General features: G+C 38.0%; 4 protein-coding genes across 6 annotated transcripts; 3 read left to right on the top strand and 1 right to left on the bottom strand.

Moving 5' to 3' along the window:
- Positions 1–6,382: 6,382 nt before the first annotated feature.
- Positions 6,383–17,692, bottom strand: LOC110045194 (uncharacterized). 3 transcript variants are annotated; one of them, XM_089272587.1, is made up of 4 exons: positions 17,425–17,692; positions 10,312–10,575; positions 8,639–8,770; positions 6,383–7,916 (listed from the first exon to the last, which is right to left on the bottom strand). In XM_089272587.1, the coding sequence occupies exons 2-4, from the start codon at positions 10,547–10,549 to the stop codon at positions 7,267–7,269; spliced, it is 1,020 nt and encodes a 339-aa protein (XP_089128713.1). In that variant the 5' UTR covers positions 10,550–10,575; positions 17,425–17,692; the 3' UTR covers positions 6,383–7,266. The 3 variants fall into 3 exon arrangements, with proteins under 3 accessions (XP_089128713.1, XP_089128714.1, XP_089128712.1); XM_089272588.1 differs by lacking the exon at positions 17,425–17,692 and adding an exon at positions 10,996–11,229; XM_089272586.1 differs by lacking the exon at positions 17,425–17,692 and having other exon boundaries at positions 10,312–10,752.
- Positions 11,487–12,534, top strand: LOC149103646 (uncharacterized). The gene has a single exon (XM_089272589.1). It carries the CDS (start codon positions 11,648–11,650, stop codon positions 12,092–12,094), a length of 447 nt encoding a protein of 148 aa, XP_089128715.1. The 5' UTR covers positions 11,487–11,647; the 3' UTR covers positions 12,095–12,534.
- Positions 13,247–14,972, top strand: LOC110045208 (uncharacterized). Its single transcript, XM_020750808.2, has 2 exons — positions 13,247–13,848; positions 14,440–14,972. The coding sequence occupies exons 1-2, from the start codon at positions 13,412–13,414 to the stop codon at positions 14,483–14,485; spliced, it is 483 nt and encodes a 160-aa protein (XP_020606467.1). The 5' UTR covers positions 13,247–13,411; the 3' UTR covers positions 14,486–14,972.
- On the top strand, positions 15,593–17,086 carry LOC110045196 (uncharacterized). The gene has a single exon (XM_020750795.2). The coding sequence runs from the start codon at positions 15,698–15,700 to the stop codon at positions 16,184–16,186; it is 489 nt and encodes a 162-aa protein (XP_020606454.2). The 5' UTR covers positions 15,593–15,697; the 3' UTR covers positions 16,187–17,086.
- Positions 17,693–17,746: the final 54 nt, after the last annotated feature.

Genomic DNA, 17,746 nt, shown 5'->3' on the forward strand with positions numbered 1-17,746 from the left:
AATGTCCATTTTCTCTCGGTTTTACGCGAACGCTATAATCGAGCGTCTGCTGTTCTCGTTTCGAACTTGTACGCAACCGAGCGAAGAGCGAAGCTAAATCCTGCTCTCTCCAATGATCGAGTTTTTATCAACTACTCACGCACAACGTGTCGAGAATGTTCTGGTTGGGAGCTCGAGTTTTCAGATAAGAGTACCGCTCTGTATTTATGTGTTTATTCTATTTCGGACCAGTAATCAGACACAGCATTCAGGCAATGTGCACTTTGATTCTTCGTAAAAAGATTTTGCGCTTCCTGAAGGCGCAGATAGAACTTTTTTCAGGAAAACGTTCCCTGAATCGCTGATACGTGTAAAAAGGCCATCATAGCCGATTGATTTGTCCAGCTTAGCATTGCGAAATGCTCCATGTACAGGATCGTACAGGATCTGGCAATTTATAGACCTTTCTCGAGCTTACGAAATTTTCCCTCGGGAAACTATTGATTCCCTTCGTACATGTAGATCAAAATAGAATGTCCTGCGAGACACAAACCAGAAAAAATCTAGCCTTTAGGAAACGTGAATTCCCTTCGGAGAACAAATGTGTCTTTAGAGACACAAAAGTATTTCCTCTGGGAAACGAAAATCCCTTCAGGTGACTACAATAAATTGTAGATAAATCCCAGCTAGTAGTGATTAACACAGAGCAATAGTACAACCGTGGTTGTTATCATGCTGTACATGCGAAGCAAAATTGCTCGCTGGACACCGACACGTGCTTGAAAGCTGACAAAGCTGTGTCTGTTGCTAATTGTGGAATGTGACAATAATATATCACTTATTTGTGATAGTGAAAGATAGAGAACTATCCAGTGTGTCACTGAGAAGACTTTTAAACTCAGTGAAACAGAAAAATGAGAAAGAAAATCTTCCTGTTTCATTCATTAACCAATGCAGCAATTGTTTTGTGAAATATATTAAAATATATTTACAGTGTCATATAATTAATCAGAGAAACATGCTTTAGTGTCAAATCCCAGTCCTCCAACAAGTAAGCCGAAGTAATATTGCCCCTTCTAGAGGAGTATGCAGCACTGATTGTTATTCAGTGTTAAATTGGTCGGTGTAAAATGCAGAATGTTGACAGCAGACTGTAGACTGAGGGTAAACTGCAGATTGCAGACTGTAGACTGTAGACTTTTTAACTGAATGATGTTACCGTTTACATCATTGATAGCGAACCGTAAACAGGCTAACCAGGGCATTATTAATAGGCTAACCTGAATGATCTTCAGGCTAAGCGGAGTGATATTCAATCTAACCAGAATGATATACAGGCTAACCTAAGTGCAGACTTTCACTACGATTAGCCTAAATAATCCTGTTTACGGTTAGCACTCTATAATGGAAATAACACAAAATATCATTAAAAAGTCTGTAGTCTGCAGTCTGCATTTTGCCCGGTCTGCATTTTGCATTTTACCCCTGGTCTGCAGTCCGCAGTCTGCCTTTTACACTGACCAAGTGTTAAATATGACCACAAAGGCAAAACATAAATCTATACCAAAGGACTTAAAAAGTGCAAGAATATGGCCACTGATCAAAAGGCAAAACATGCATAAATGAAGGTCCACAGAGCAAAGCCAAAAACCCATATTTTGAGTTGATTGATGATTGCCCATGGCCCTGGCACTCAGTATACTTGTAGTTGCTGTCATTGTCAAGAGAGAGTGAATTCCTGGTATTGGTGAACACCTTTGTGGTAAAACAAGTGTTGATGTTAATGAATAGGTTTGTAAAACATGCCCTAGACATGTAGTAAAGTATAAACTCATGTGCTGTTGTTAATGGCATAGTAATTTTCCACAAAACCAGCTCTCTTTGATTAATAAATGAATATGAATGGAGATTGTTAGCACCAAGAATTGCATTTCAAAAGCTAAAGCAAGACAGTTTAAGATACAGGATAACAAATTGTTAGTGTTCTTGCTGAATTTCTATTCTAATACTGCCAGATGTTGCCATGGCTACCATGTAAGGCTCGTGTAAACAGCAATACTTGCAATATAAGAGTTTTGTACTGTCATTAAATATCAACCCTTAGGAGGTAGTGCAGGCTGCTGATTGGTTGATGGGTAATAGTAATTTCTATAAAAATGATGGGATTGGTTTTAATCCAGAATAATACATTATTCGATACAACAAAGAAATTCACAATATGAAAATGTTAACTATGTAGTATGGGATAATCATTTATGAGCAACAATAAATGCAAATAGCAAAAATGTTGAGTCATAAAAATATACTAGGTGATGAAAATGAATAAAGTAAGTATATTCTGGCACTTGTTTTTTCTTGTAAAAAGTCAGTTGATGTCAACATAGTCTCAGTAATAGACTGTTGATAATAAATTATGTAGAGATAAAAACTCAGAAGAATTAGCATATCGTGGAATATTCCTTGGTACAGTGGCCAGAATGTAAGCAAGTGCATTACAGTGCTATAGGTACATGCAAATCAGAACTGCAATGGTTAGACAAACTTCTTTTACAAAGCAAAGAAGTTGCAAGTGAAAATTCTAGGGAAATGAAGCATTGCTCTTCACCACGAGCAAGACTGACACTACTTCAAATCCCTGCAATACTGTTCTTCTGTTAACTTGTATCAGCAATTTCACTGACTCTCACTTGAAAATTATGTTGGTAAAAATGGTAAAAAAGGGTTGCTCAACGATAAAAATCTTATTACACATTTTTTTGCTCAAGAGAGTACAACACTTGAAGATGTCCTGGGGATATTGTACACTACAAAGTCTAATAACTTACTGATGTAAATATATGACCCAAATGACATGCCAGTGAGCACTGCTTTTGTGAACAATTTAAGCATGTTTTGCTACTCATGGTGCTCAGTGGTTTATACATGTAGTAATCAATCTCAGCAGCCAAAATCAACAAATTTCTTGATATTTAATTTTCTCGCTTCCTCGAATGCCTACCATCCAGTGATTGAGTTGAGTCAGTATTCATTACAGTGTTCAGTAGTGCATCGTACATCACATCAAATCACATTTCATTATCACTAGCATTCCTTTGATATTATATTCTTAATCAATTCTATTTTTAATTTTCCCCAAAATCTTCATTTACAGGGAAACCGATGAACATCCAAATTTGTGGCTTTATCCACAAAATTATTGACATGAGAGCACTAGCACTGGAAGCTCTTACTTTGAATTCCAAGTGTAAACTTTGCTTACAAAAGCTGAAGTAATAGAAGAAAAGCATCCAAGCCTCATAGAAATGCAAGATAAGAGAATACCAGTAAATATTGATAATGTCCAAGAAAACATAGGTAGACAAAGAGCATTTGAGGAGGCGTACACAACTTATCAAAACAATAGCTTGAATAACACCACGTGTTGCTAATTAGTAACAGAACCAGTTCTGTAAAGCAAGTGGATGTGATCACAATTAGTATTGAACCAGGACACCTAGAATCGTCTGGTAAAGTTGTTGTTGCCTCAGTCATGCCAAATAGTATGTACTAATTATAAGTCATCTTCACACAATAGTTGTCTGATGTGTAACATAAAGATCCAGATAGTTGATCATAATGTTGTAAAGTGTCATAAATGCAAGCTAACCAGTTTTTATTAATAATCTCCTAGACACATCAGTAACAAAATATACATGTATTAGTCCTTACCAATGACTTGAACTAGATACGGTACACTCACACTACCTTTGATACAACTATGAACACACTTTTATAGAAGGTAGCAAATAAAGTAACTGATTGTACCGAAAACCAACTTCTAGAATATTTTTCAATCAAAACATTTAGGTTTACAGATAGTGACAAAGTCATCTTGTAAGCAGCATGAAAGATATTTAGAATGTCATATACAGGGACCACTGAGCAACATCTGAATTGGGGTAGCAGCAAGCACATAGCGAGTGAGATATGGTCTTAAATAATTTGCCACTGTGCTTAGAACTTCAGAAATGCTAAATGTTTAACTTTGTCATTTTCAAACAATTGATTATTCATCAAATGGCATCTATATTAATCGCAAAAATCTAGGATGGAGGACCTCTATACATATGCACAATTGTGTTAGGAGCTTTGCTTTTCCTGGTATGCCGCATGGTAGTTTGAGTTCAAAAATTGTTATAGATAATAACCAGTAGGCTCCATTTATTAGACACAAGAAGAGCTAAAACAGATTCATACACATGTATGTGAATAACTTGTGCATGTTCAGTTCGAAGAACATTGGTTTCAATCTCAACATCATACGCACAACTGGATCATTCCACTGTTGTACACAGTCTACCCTCTAAACTACGCGAGAAACATCATGTTAGAAATTTAATTACCTAATAATGAATGCTACTTTTGTCAAACTAACATTGTTTGATAAATCCTTACGTTCTGATTGCATTAAGCATAAACTGTTAAGCAGTAGCCAAATGCACGCTTTGCGAGACTATTGTTAGCTATGTAACGTTTCTTTGAAATATTATTATCGCCAGTACCGGTCAGCGGTACTAGGACTCAGCATGCGTTTTTATCTGTTGTTCGTAGCGTGGCGTCCGCCATATTGTTACTGTTACTCGGCTGTTAGTTTTATCCCAGTTTGATTAAAAGCCTTACACGAGCCGGTCGTGCCTTGGTTCTTGCCTTATCTTCTTAACTGGCGTATATATATTATCCTTTGTTTCAGTGGCATGCCTGTAAACTAGCTAAGCTTAGTTCCTGTATAGCTAAGTGCATGACCACCATAGATAAGATTTACATTTTTACATTTTCCACTATTACATAAACAGCTTCCCTCTATCGAGTCAGTGCTGCGTTAAACTTTGACTAATACCACTTGTTTTTCACCTAACAGTGAATTTAACATGAATATATAAGTTATCTTGAGCGATTTACGTGATTTTCTCTTTAAAGACCTACTGTTTCGATGCAATCTGTCGCTGATATCCAAAGCTGACAACAATAAACATGATGTAAAGTTTAGATAGGTACTCACTCAGGATACACATATGGTAGAGCCATTGGACAGTTATTGTAAAATAAATATTTGAATAATTACAAACAATAAGCGAACAATGACTACCTGTTAAAGAAGACCGTGCTGCTGTCGTCCGGGCTTTGTTGTAGAGACATATAAACGGCTCCATGGACGTCTAAGTTTACAATCAAAGCTTGATATTTCACACGTCGAGATAGACACTTTCAGCTCACTTCAACTTCGATGTAATTCGCTTCAAATAGAAAAAAAAGCTGCAATCTTACTCTACGAAAGTAAATACTTGTGGATCGTTGAGGCATCTTCGGACAAATTCCGAAAAGACAACTGCACGGAAAAGCACAACCATTGAATACATTCAACATCGCCGGTCGAAATTCGCGCCAAGCCAATGGCTCGCAAGTACTTATGGGAGCTTACTCAAAGGGTCGCAATGGCTTGTGGGATGTTACAAAAATTTACCCGAGGGGACCTAAAAGAAAATCTGGTTCTCTAATTAGCTTTTAAAATGTTTTTCGTGTCCCATGTCTTATTCATTTTTGACAAGTGGATGAAGTGGAATCAAGTCTTGCATGCTTGCTAAACGCCATAATACTGTAAGGCTGTGTCATGAACCAGAAGGACGATATCACTGCTTCAAGGCCTGTACATGTACATAAACTTGAAGATGTTACTATGGTAGTTATAGCCTTTTAATATTTGTTGTAATGTACTTTCCTATGTTCACGCTTTTATTTTTGTATGTATCCTATTATTGTGTATTTTATGTTACATGTAGGTAATAGCTTCAGGGCTCCTATTGATAGAAGAGATGCTTTGTAAGCCCCCTGAAGGGACTTCCCTGGAAATTTTACCTTTGGATTTTTTACTTTTGTATGGTCGGCCGAGTCTTCTTGATGGTTATTCCTACCCTCTTTTAACTGCGTTTTGCTTTTAAGTGGGGATCCGAGTTTACCGTACAAATAGCCTAAGTACCCGGCATAGACCTTCTAAAAAAACCTCAACACATGACACGATTGTTTTGGGTGTTGTGATCAAAACATAGTTTTCTATACTACTCCCTGGAATATGCAAAAAAAAAAAAAGTCGAAAGTCCAAACACAATGAGCCCCAAAGAAAATCTCGGTGGAGTTGAAAGAGGCAGTTTCTAGTACTCTCAAAACGGCCAGTTGCCTCACTCACCCTGCGTGGGAGTTTATATGCTCCATCACCCAAACGTACATGAATTTAACACAAAAAGTTAACTATCCTTGAAACTATAGGGAAATGAGATCTTAAATTGACCAAGATTGCAGTTACTATATACAAAGCTAACTGAGTAAGTAATTAGTAAATAAAGTAAGTAACAAGACAATTAGACAAGCCTAAGTCATACACCCTTTCTACGTTTTATTGCCTTTGAACTGAATTATCTTGACAGGAGTGTCAGATGTAAGCTAAGACTTCAAATTGTGTTGAAATCCCTAGCCTGATGTGCATTTAGTCTGCATCAAACATAATATATTACACTGGATGTTTGTCTGACATACCATATGAATGATACCTTTACATTTTTCATTTTATTCTTGCCAGCATTGCAAGGCACTAGTTTAGTGTTTTTTAATTCTTGAATTGTAATAGTTCCTCGCTAATTCCTACACACTCACTTTGTTAAAAAGTGACTTAAATTTTTTTGCAATCCACGTTGTAGGGGTGACGAAAGTGCGAAACTTTGCGAGAAGGCGAGACTAACGTTTTTCTTAGCGAGCCCAAGACATTTTGACTTTTTAAATTGCTAGACCGAGACCGTCTGGAACTGAGAATTCGACTATAACACTACTTCTTGATCTCCTAAAACAAGTTAGTTGAATTTCTAGCCCAAAAATGACATGGAGGTACGTTTGTTTTTGGAACTCTGACAATTTTGGAGAATTTAGGATTAAGCTGTTCTCGGCGGAAGTTTGGAAGTTTTAATACATCAGGAGACTACCAAACTTCCTCAGTCTTCAAAAACAAAAACAAAAACAAAAAGTCGAACAAGAGACAGCTTCGTGAAAAATTCGACATTGTGAGACGCACATAACCGCCAAAAAAAAGAAAAGAAAAGAAAAGAAAAGAAAAAGGCGAGACTGCGAGGATCGTAAAATTCGAGAGTTTCTGAAGGACCGTTCGTCACCTCTGGTTTTAGTAGGATGCTTTCCAATTTATATCTCCAAAAGCTATTACATGTGTTAGTCCTAGTTCAACTGAAGTGGGATTTTCCAAGCGGCTTAAACATGTGTTCCAAACACCAGGCGATAAATTCCTTGATATAATAACTGTGGTATCTCCTCGGGATCGAGACTCCCGCTTGCCTCTGCACCTTTGTCCTTCTCTTCATCCTGTGCAGACGTAGGAGGAGACTGTGATATCTTCGCAGGGTCAAGATTACCTTCTTCATCTGTATCTTGGGCATTCTCTTCATCCTTTGCAGAGTTAGGTGCCTTTTTATCCTTGGAACCCTCTGTGTTTCCTCCCTCGCTGCTTGCTTCCGTCAAACGTATTGCTTCCTTTCGATTGTCACGTCTGATAAGGATCGCTGAGTCATGGGGAAAATTATATGGAAAATTGACAGCAAACTCTTGTCCTGTGGATTTAAGGAACAAGCAAAGGTCATGAGTTGTTGTATCCCTGCTGGGTCTGACTTCAAAATGTTCCTGTAGAGCACCATGGATCTTCCCGAAAAGCTGCATGCCTTCTTCGGTTGAGTACCACTGGTCTTTGTTCGTCTCTGCTTCGCGGTGTGACGGTTTTGGTGAAAGATCTCTCACATCTAAGAGGCCATCGTCTGGAAGAGCATAGTATCGTTTCTGAAGTTTCTGATCCCCTTGCTCAAAAAACGGACTTTTTAAACGGAAAGCGCTTTGTCCCTCCAGCGTCTCTGTTGAAGAAAAGATGGATGTGACAATTGAAATTGCAATTGCTCTGTTGAAGAATATCATAGTACACACATGTATCCCTTTATAATTAAGATAGGTGGAACCACTGTTAACAGTAATTTTCGTTGCATAATTGTACATTGAGTACAAAAGGTTTAATTTATGCTATAAATCTGGGAGACCTTTTATTCGGTGACTAACATTATCGAATATAGGAAAAGGAACGAAGGCAACTGTTTACCTACGGATTACATTTCTCTGTTGAAAAGTTACTAGCAACAGTTCCTCGCACAGACCGAAAAAAACCCAGTTTGTCTCTAATGGACATTTAATATGTCTTTTGGTTGCGTGGTTGAAGATCTTGTAGTTGTCAAGTTATCTCAGTTGTTTTTTTTTTTTTGTTACTTTTGTTTGATAATTTAGGTCTTTTAAGACCTAAAGCATTTAAACTCTTAAATCTTCGTTTGTCGGGTTTTGTTCTGACTAGCCGATCAAACTGAATAATGTGTGAGGGGCGACACGCAGCATTTGCAAAGCTCTTTATAATTGGTCAAATGGAACAATAGATAAAGAACACAAATAATGTTCCTAGCCCTTAAAGAGCAATTAAGGCGCAGATTAACAAGAGTGAATGAAAATAGAGGTTTTAAAGAGGTTCAGATCAACCGATATGTTTACCTTTTAATTTGATTTGTATTAAATGCGTTTATCGTTAATGCATTACCAAGTGCTCCGTTCAGTTTCGATTCTTTCTCAATAACACCGAGCTTCACATCCATAATCTTCCCACCTTCCAGCAATTCAACTGTCATGTTTACGAAGGAGGGTGGTAAAGTGCCATTTATGGCGCCATCATCTGAAATTATAAGAAGAACAAGAAAAATAAGTCATTACTTTACCAGAGCAGATTTAGCAACTGTGTTATGCCAATGGAACCAGCAGTCTTGATGGTGGAGTCTGGGAGGACAGAAGAACTCTGGGTGTTAGGGTGGAAGACGAGGAGGCGTCAGAAATAGATTTCAGTACAGAAAATGCTGGACTTGCCAATCATACTTTAAGTAGTAATACTACCAACATGACAGAACACGAAAGCACATAGAATCCATGATACAATAATTTTTCACAGCGAAAAGGAAATTTGGTAACAGTTACTGGGAGACTGGTCTCTCTTTCAAATTCAGTCCTCGTCCCTAGGTGAGTTTTACACCCTGAGCAGAAATTTAAGGAAACCTACATGACTTAAGACTCGTAAAATGTCTTTAATCAGTATTGACGGAGCGTATTCTTTTCAAATATTCGCAAAATTAAATCTTTAGAATGTGACCCGGTTTTTGGAACTTCGAATACTCAGTCATTGTCTCATTGACATTGACAATGACAACTTAAAATTCTAAAGTTGCTAAAGGGGGGAGAGGGGGTTGCTTGCCCTACCAGCTTTTCTTCCTTCTGCGATTTTTTTCTGTTTTTACCCAAAATAAGGGGGGTCCCCTAGATCCACCACTGCGTGTATACACTAAGATATTTCATGTTAGTATATACCACACAAGTGAATAGTGCTTTTCGCGCGCTCTGATTGGTTAACTCGGAGGTGGTTAGCAAGTACTATTCACCTCCGAGCAGCCGGCGCGAGAGATTTTAAAATTTCCGACCGCTTGTCACACATAAAATAACGTTTTGGTCCGCTAATTATTCAGCTTGTGTGATATATACTAAAACAATTATTCACCTCAGTGTGGGTGAAAGTGATGGATATTTACCTCGTCGCTTCGCGGCTCGGTAAATGTCCACCACTATTCACCTCCACTTCGGTGAATAATTGTAAAATATTATGACAAATAACAAAAAAAATACATAAATAAATATAAAGCAAAAAGCAAAATAAAATTGGATCACATGCTTAACCAAATTTTCAATTATACAGAAAGGCGATCAATGCCAAGCTGGAAGTCTGATAGATTTGCTTTTCTCTTCTGACCCAGCTTGCCCTTCTTTGTTGCAGTAACTCCTAAAATTGATAAATCTGAAATGCTTCAATGCTCCTTAACACCTGTAAAATGTGTGATTTAATGATTATACAGTCTTGTTGTTGATTCCACCGACTATTTAACGGATACAAATGTTCGACATCACGAGGTCTGCTTCCGAATTGGCCAACGGCGACAGTCACAAAGTCTGCTTCCGAATTGGCTAACTTGTACTTTCATTGACAGATTATAAATACTGACTCGTCTGCATTTGGGAATCTTTTGCTTTACTTCCCTGATCGCAAAGCTTAGAAACCGACACAAAATTGACCGAAATGCTAATCAAAACAAATAAAATGTGGACACACATTACGAATCGCGGAAGTGTGTGACTTATGCGAGCAGTCGGGATATATTACTTCGGTTTCCTTACCTTCAAGTTCTTTGGTGCTCCAGTTTCCTACATGTCGTAAGCCATGGTTTTCCCAAAGGAATTTTGTAACGTCTTCGTCGCCTTTAGGATCTCCAATAACATACTGAATGACTGGCTGATTAGAGTGCGTCCAGAGACCATAAAGCTGGCCGTTTTCGGCGTTTTTCTTCGTCGCGCTTTTGATTAATCGTTTGATTTGCTTCAGTTCGCCGCTATGGACTGTAACTGTCACGCTCATCTTTGCAACAACAACGAAGAACTGAGCTGAAGGATTACAAAGAAAGAACTAGCTTTACTGCAAAAGCCAAATATTTCAAGATACAATTCTCTATCAGCTTTCGTGCACTTTGTTGTAAACAACATTTCCTAGAATTAACCATGCACGTGATGTGATCATCTGTTCTACCGGTCTTTCCCGGAAAAGTTTGCATGCTTAATTTATTCGTGGGCTCAGTTTATTCTATTCATACGTTTCTATGCAAGGTGAAAAAATTTAATTTATAATATTTTATAAAACTGACATGTTAAAATTATGGGAAAATGGGTACTTGAAAAAGCGAAAACCTGCGATATATTTTAACCAGTTTATAACTGTGACAACACTACATTCAGTGCTACATTACACAGTACTTAAATAGGTTGTATGCTTGACGACGAATGCAATATAGCATCTTTAAAACGCACCTTAAAACGGTTTCATAGAACACCGACGGAAGACTTCACAGGTGAAGATAGTTTTGCTTTGAAGATAATGTAGTTAAAATGCTTTATTTTAAAGGGAAAATCAAAATGTTTTCTTCGGTTTCTTGGCATAATCACAAATTGGTGACATCAGCCTGCTTGTTAGAATTATGAAAGGCTTTTTTTTTCGCTTTTTTCCCAAAAAGGTTGGTTACGTATATCACATACTGAGCATGATTGTTCAACCTATAGGGGACGTAAAGGGAATATGATAGCGACATTGGTGATTACAATAGTTTTGATCACTTTTTTTAAGGGTTAAAAAATCATTTTTTTTTTACAGTTTACATTTACCTATTATCATATGGATATTTCTGCGTTCTTTAGTTCATTCAACCACAATTACATTTGCCCACTCCCACGTCTTTTCTTTCTTTTTGCCCATCATTTTCTGAAGACGCCCCCTCCCACCACTACAACTCACCACTCCCTCCGTCTCTTATTCTAGTTGCTACGCCCAAACAAAAGGAAAGCAGAAAGAGCAGTTTTAGAGCAGTTGTCATAGCTGTCATTTTGACGCTATTACTCTTTCAATCGTGACTCGCCAAATTAACATTGTACCTGTTTCAACCTGTCACAAATCAGCCTCAACAGTATGCCTTGGTCAGTCACACAGCAGAAAAGGCTCGGGTTTGAGAAAGGACTCCTGGAAGGATACTTCGGTAACAGAATTACATGGATTGATCCCGGAGACCAAACGAAAGTCGAAGTTCAAGTAACAAGCTCCAGTGACAAGCCATACACTCTAAGGGTGTACCTTCCTGCCGACTTTCCCAATTCTTGTCCTGACATGGTCGTGAAGACATCATCAAGGTTGAGGGCACATAATGGATGGTATCTAGAGAATTATCCAGGCGACAACCATACAGGCAGGACTAGGGACGGCTACACGGGTATCTGCCACTTCAGGCCAAACTTGTGGCGTGATGATAACACATTGTACCAAGTGATCATGAAAGGATTAATATGGTTGGAGGCTTATGAGGCACATCTTCGCACTGGGCAACCCTTGAGTCAATATTTGGGTGAGATGCGCAAGTAATAAAGCCAAACCCGGAAATTTAGAGCTTGATTAATACACTTTGAACGGAATTCAATTTTGGCTTTTTCTAGTTTATAAAGAGTCTTAAAGTATTTTAGTTTTTTGATATAACGTTTCCTTGGTTTGTCCCCATCTCAAAGGATTTTTTGTAAACGGTGCGAGATTTCATTGCTGCATTTTTAAAGTAACTATTTTTTAACTTTAGTTTCTAGCTTAGTGGAACTTAAAACTAAGGAATGAATGCATTTCCAATTTGAATTGCGTGTTTTCGTTTTGAAAATATTATCTTTCCGTAATATTCATTTCATCTCTTAGAGCTCGAGGAAGAGGTAACACATGCCAGTCTTTTTTCTATCTTCACTCGAGACAGTCCTTTGTATATATTGTAGTGTGCCTGTTAAATTTAATATGAAAATAAAAACAAGCAAACAGACAAACAAGGGAAGGGCTGTCATTTCTTAGAAACAGAGGAAGTTTAATGACCAATGTTATTGTGAACTGCTATCGATGTTAGTTTGATCTTTGGTAATGTACCTTCACATGTCCAAATTAAAACGCTATTCAGGGAGGATAAACCCCTCAGTTTTGCATATTTTAGGGGTAAGAGCTGCGTAGAGTAAGAAAAGAAATTAGCCTGACTACATAAGTAGAAACCGTGAGTTCTTGTTAATTTTATTTTGTTCTAAGCCAAGCCAACACGAGCGAACGGGGCTCAGCTTGGATCCTTTGGCGCTCGCTGCTTGTTTACATTATAAAATGCAACAAAAGAAACTTACTGAGCAACATAAAAAAAAAGTGTTTGTTTGAAACATTGCAATTGCAATTAATCCGAAGGAGAAAAATTTGATCCACATGAATACCTGTTCCCCACCGTATGCAAATCTACTACAGAAATCTGTTCAACGCATGCTGATTTCATAATCTATATTGCTTTAGCAAAATGGATCTCGATATTGTGACATGCGTTACTACCTCAACAATTACGGCGTTATGAAGGCCGGCGTTCTCAGTGTAGCACTTCTTTATCCGCATAATTTACTTTGAAAACTCCTACGTTATATTTATCAAACAATGTTCTGATCGATCTGATAAAGAAGTGACGTCATAAAATCGTTTTCTTGGAAAGTGATAGTAACAATAGTTCCCTTCAGGGGTTTCAGTTTCTTCGAAAAGAGTTAAACGCGCACAAGCAGATAGCAGAGGTGCCAGTATTGTTATCAGCAACAAAAGATTTGTTTCCTTGAGGGCTTCCTTCAAAGTGTGTTTGAAAACAGCCACACAGGTTGAAACCCTACCTTCCCACAAGTCTTTATCTTGATGCCTTGGTCAGCAGCCCAACAGAATAGGCTCGCTGTGGAGAAAAGTTTGTTGGAAAGCTATTTCCGCAACAGGGTGACGTGGATTGATCCCGGCCACGAAACGAAAGTCGAAGTTCGTGTTACATGCTCCAACGACAAGCAATACACACTAAGAATGTATCTGCCTTCTGACTTTCCCAATTCTTGTCCCCACTTGGTGGTCAAAACGTCGTCGAAATTGAGAGCACGCAATGGATTCCTTCTGGAGGAATATCCCGGCGACAATCATTTGGGCTATACAATAGATGGCTACACCGGTATCTGCCATTTCAGGCCAAACTTGTGGAAGGGCGAGAATACTTTGTACCAGGTGTTCATGAAAGGATTAATATGGCTGGAGGCGTACGAGGCACATCTTCGTACTGGGCAACCCTTGAGTCAATACTTGGTCGAGATGTAAGCCAGCAAGTTTCATTTCATCAGTGCTAACTATAGTGCAGTGCAGAACTAACTCTGGGTTTGTTTTACCCCCTTAAACACTAGAAGCACTAAATCAGACCTGGATAGCCACTAGTAATGAGATGATTTAGACTATGTAGCGAAACTGAATTGGCAACCTTCACTCGTAATGCAGCTTTTAATTCAATGATGAAATACCTTAATATTGTAGACATTTATTTCTAACATGGTAGCTGTCACCTACATGCGATTTTATTCCTCCTCGGTATACATACATATATATTTTTTCATTTGATATTTACTTGACTCCTTCAGTGGTCTTGTATTCAATGACAGCGTCGAACGGTCCTTCAGGAGGTCCATGCATTGACCAGCATAACAAACTTAAGATAGTAAAGAACTCACTTGAGCTTGCTTGGATCATTTCCTAGAAATCAAGGAAGCTGAACGACTATAGTTAATGTTCTTGAAGTTAGCCAGATAAGATTTTTTTCCGAGTTGATGTCATTTTTAACTAGAATTGGGAAGAAAAACATATACCGTCAATGCTGTATCTATCCAGCAGGTGAAATTGTTTTCTGTTTGTAGGCAAAGGAAACAACGTTCAAGAAATCCGAGGAAAAAATTGGAATAATTCCAAACTTCACAGCAGCTCCACTGACGTAACAACGTCATCATTTCTCGGAAAGAAAGGAAGATCAACACTTTACAAGCTTTGAGACATAAATCTGCGACATGCATCTTTTAACAACCGTTCATGCACTTAGGTGGATTTCTTGACAATATATTAAGAAATACCAATAGGTTAGTAGGTTTATAGCATAATTCAGTCGTAAAAATAAGTTAAGTAACGGTCTCCTTCCGACACTTAAAGTTAAGTGTGGATCTAAGTTAACTTCAGGGGAATAAATAACCAAGTGTCATCTCTTGAACTGATGCTGTAGTATACCTCGTCTACGGCACCGTTATCTAATAGGTCAAAGAACACAGTACCCAAACATTTGGAATGTTGTCGTTCGATTTATAGCACAATAAACCTCACAAATATACTAGATTTTCTTTAAGGCGATAATTTTCAGTAACACCTGACTTTGCAAAATAAAGAATTTGTCACTATAGCAGCCATTGCTAAGCTGAGTTGCTGGAACCGGCGTGCAAGCATACGAGCCCAAGTCAGTTCTTGGAACTACTTTCACGGAACAGTTTACTGTTTGACAAACATATTTACTTTTAGCTGCTGTTTTCCCTAGACTCACTATCGATGCATATTGTGGCAGGATAATACTGCAATTTACGTGTAATGATTTTATTTTAAACCATACCTCAAGAGTCATCTATTTGGCTGAAAAGTTAAATGAAGTATTACAACAAGAGAATCAAATTACTGATGCCTATCATAGACATTTACAACAGAACATTTTGTTATTTTTCGGTCTTGGACTTGAACTTGCTTTCAATGGAGGTTGACATACGGGTGAATATTATTAAAAGAGATTAATTTAATGTGCATGTGAATCGAAAAGACTCTGGCCTTAAAAGCGGACCAGCCTTAAAAGCGCGCTAGTTTCAGTCCAATACCAAGAATACGAAAATATAGTCTATTTGGGTCGCAGCTGATGCTATTTCTTTGAAGAAATTGCAAGCTTTCGTCACGATTTTGGTGGCAGAATTGATTACCCAACTGAGGAATTTGAACTTGTTGAAACATATAGCGTCTACCTGCGCATGTTCACTACGAAAAATGAAATATCGTTCGATCCCCTTCTGTCATTGAGAATTTAACCTGGGAATTCTATTAGCAATTGCCTTTTAAACAACCTTAGCTCGCAACTAAGACTTCCTCATTATGCCATGGTCATTTTTCCAAAGGCAGAGGCTGGCAAGACAAAGGAAAGAGCTTGAAGCTTACTTCCGCCAAAAAGTGAAATGGATTAACCCAGCCGATCAGCACGCTACAAAAGTCGAAGTTACGGTTACGTTAAGCAATGACAAAGAATATACTCTTAGGGTCTCTCTTCCATCAGACTTTCCCAATTCCTGCCCTTCGATGATTGTTAGTGTACCCCGTTATTGTCTGAAGAAAAAGAATGGCTCTTCCCTGAACGTTTCAAGCGGCGAAGATCACACCTTGCCGAGTAAAGATGGCTGCACACAGATCTGTCACTGTAGACCGGACTTATGGCGGAATGATTATACTTTATACCAGGTGATTACCAAAGGTGTAACTTGGCTTGAAGCTTACGAGGTGCATCTTGAGACTGGTGATCCGCTCGATTGGTATCTACAAACCGATGAAAGCTTCCTTTTGGATGGGGTTGTCAAAGAACTGCAATAATCTGCATGGTCTTTATCATTAGTGACAAATAATGCGGTGTTCAAGGAAGATATGCGCAAAACAGTCGATACGTACGTAACTGATAAAGTACTCTTTCGCCCAAGAGACGGTTCTTACACGTATACAACTTGTACACGTTCTCTGCCGTGTGTTTAAAAATAATATAAATCGCTGAATGTATTGGAGGAGTTCTCAATCGAGGGAAAACTAATTATCTTACACTAAGACTTTCCACTTATTCAAAGGATAGTTCAAATTTATCAATTTGTAACATAAAATACTGTCCTCAAACAACATTGCAGATTTTTACATTTACGAAACGCAGTTTATGTGTGAATGTAGATAATTTTGAGTACAAAGTAGCTCATGTACCTTTTGAAGAATGTGTTTTTGTTCCCTCAAGTAGAGATGTATACGTGATGGTGATTTCTTGGAAATCGAAGAAACAAAAATTATTGTGACATGCACGGTAGCAGTGACACAGAGAAACAACATTCTAAAATTATGGTTAGATTTGTGACAGCTCACATACTAGTGTTTTATAAAAGTCATGTTCTGCTTTTTGCCCGATAATAGGTAGAATAAATGGCATAATGATTTGATATTTCCACCCCTTCAACCCTAGCTTCGTCTGTACGTAAACTATTACAGCAAAATCCTAGAGGGAAATGAACGTTTAAAAAAGGAAGGTTTTAAATCAAATAAGTCTGAAATTGTGGCGAACTGTTTTTCAAATCAACGATATGTGCTTTCGTCCGGGTTTAAATCATGAGTTATTTCCTGTTGAATTGCTTCGTCCAACTTTTGCCGCTTTCAGGGAAAAAAAAAAACTTGACACGTTTGTGAAGAGTTGCAGTGTCTGAGCTATAAGACCTCAATAAAACTTGGATCGTTGCATCAGTTAAAGCTTTGATGGAGAAAATTTCTATGTGATCTGATCAAAGATCTTTACTTATAAAAGCACACCAAGCAGTTTATTTGTTACTTTTTAAATGTGCGAACCTGTTAGCTGAGAACGTGGACAGTGGCTTGAGCCAGAGCTGACAACAGCCGCAATAATCATGATTAGGAAATAAATAAGTCGCTTGGGGCTCAAGGCGTAATTGTACTTTCCAAGTAAGTTAAAATACCATTATCGGAGAAAAATATGCTTCTGTTGCTGACCATTTAAATAACAATAAATTTCGCCTCGGTGTAGCAAGAAATCTCTCCAAACCTGAATTGCATGTAGCGCTTACCTTTCTCGCTGTTGTTGTGTGGAATCTTTACTGTAATACAGCTAAACTGACGATTTTCCTTTCGAAGATCTAGACTGGCGAGCTAAATTGACCTCAGAAGTGAACGGCCTGGAATGATTGCGATTTACATGTAACTTTTAAATTTACAAATCGACTGAGGTTAGAACAAGATGGACAAACAAGGATTTAGCCTGTAGTTACCATCAAATGATTTTTCGAAGGCCGTTTGTTCGCGATCGCACTTGCGTGACTGTTTCACCGTCTTCCTGTCTTTCTTAGAATTGTTTATTATCATTTACTATATTTATTCGAACTTGAAGTA

Source organism: Orbicella faveolata, unplaced genomic scaffold (assembly GCF_042242905.1).
Source record: "Orbicella faveolata isolate gen_17 unplaced genomic scaffold, um_ofav_v1 contig_35, whole genome shotgun sequence".
Taxonomy (NCBI): domain Eukaryota; kingdom Metazoa; phylum Cnidaria; class Anthozoa; order Scleractinia; family Merulinidae; genus Orbicella; species Orbicella faveolata.

What these genes read in the sequence shown, in the direction of transcription:
- LOC110045194 (XM_089272587.1), bottom strand. Translation starts at nt 10,549, where the DNA reads ATGAGCGTGACAGTTACAGTCCATAGCGGCGAACTGAAGCAAATCAAA. An exon ending in GAGCACCAAAGAACTTGAAG is followed by an intron (nt 8,771 to 10,311) that starts GTAAGGAAACCG and finishes TTATAATTTCAG; the next exon opens with ATGATGGCGCCATAAATGGC. An exon ending in GAAACTGAACGGAGCACTTG is followed by an intron (nt 7,917 to 8,638) that starts GTAATGCATTAA and finishes TTTCTTCAACAG; the next exon opens with AGACGCTGGAGGGACAAAGC.
- LOC149103646 (XM_089272589.1), top strand. Translation starts at nt 11,648, where the DNA reads ATGCCTTGGTCAGTCACACAGCAGAAAAGGCTCGGGTTTGAGAAAGGA.
- LOC110045208 (XM_020750808.2), top strand. Translation starts at nt 13,412, where the DNA reads ATGCCTTGGTCAGCAGCCCAACAGAATAGGCTCGCTGTGGAGAAAAGT. An exon ending in AGTCAATACTTGGTCGAGAT is followed by an intron (nt 13,849 to 14,439) that starts GTAAGCCAGCAA and finishes TTCTGTTTGTAG; the next exon opens with GCAAAGGAAACAACGTTCAA.
- LOC110045196 (XM_020750795.2), top strand. Translation starts at nt 15,698, where the DNA reads ATGCCATGGTCATTTTTCCAAAGGCAGAGGCTGGCAAGACAAAGGAAA.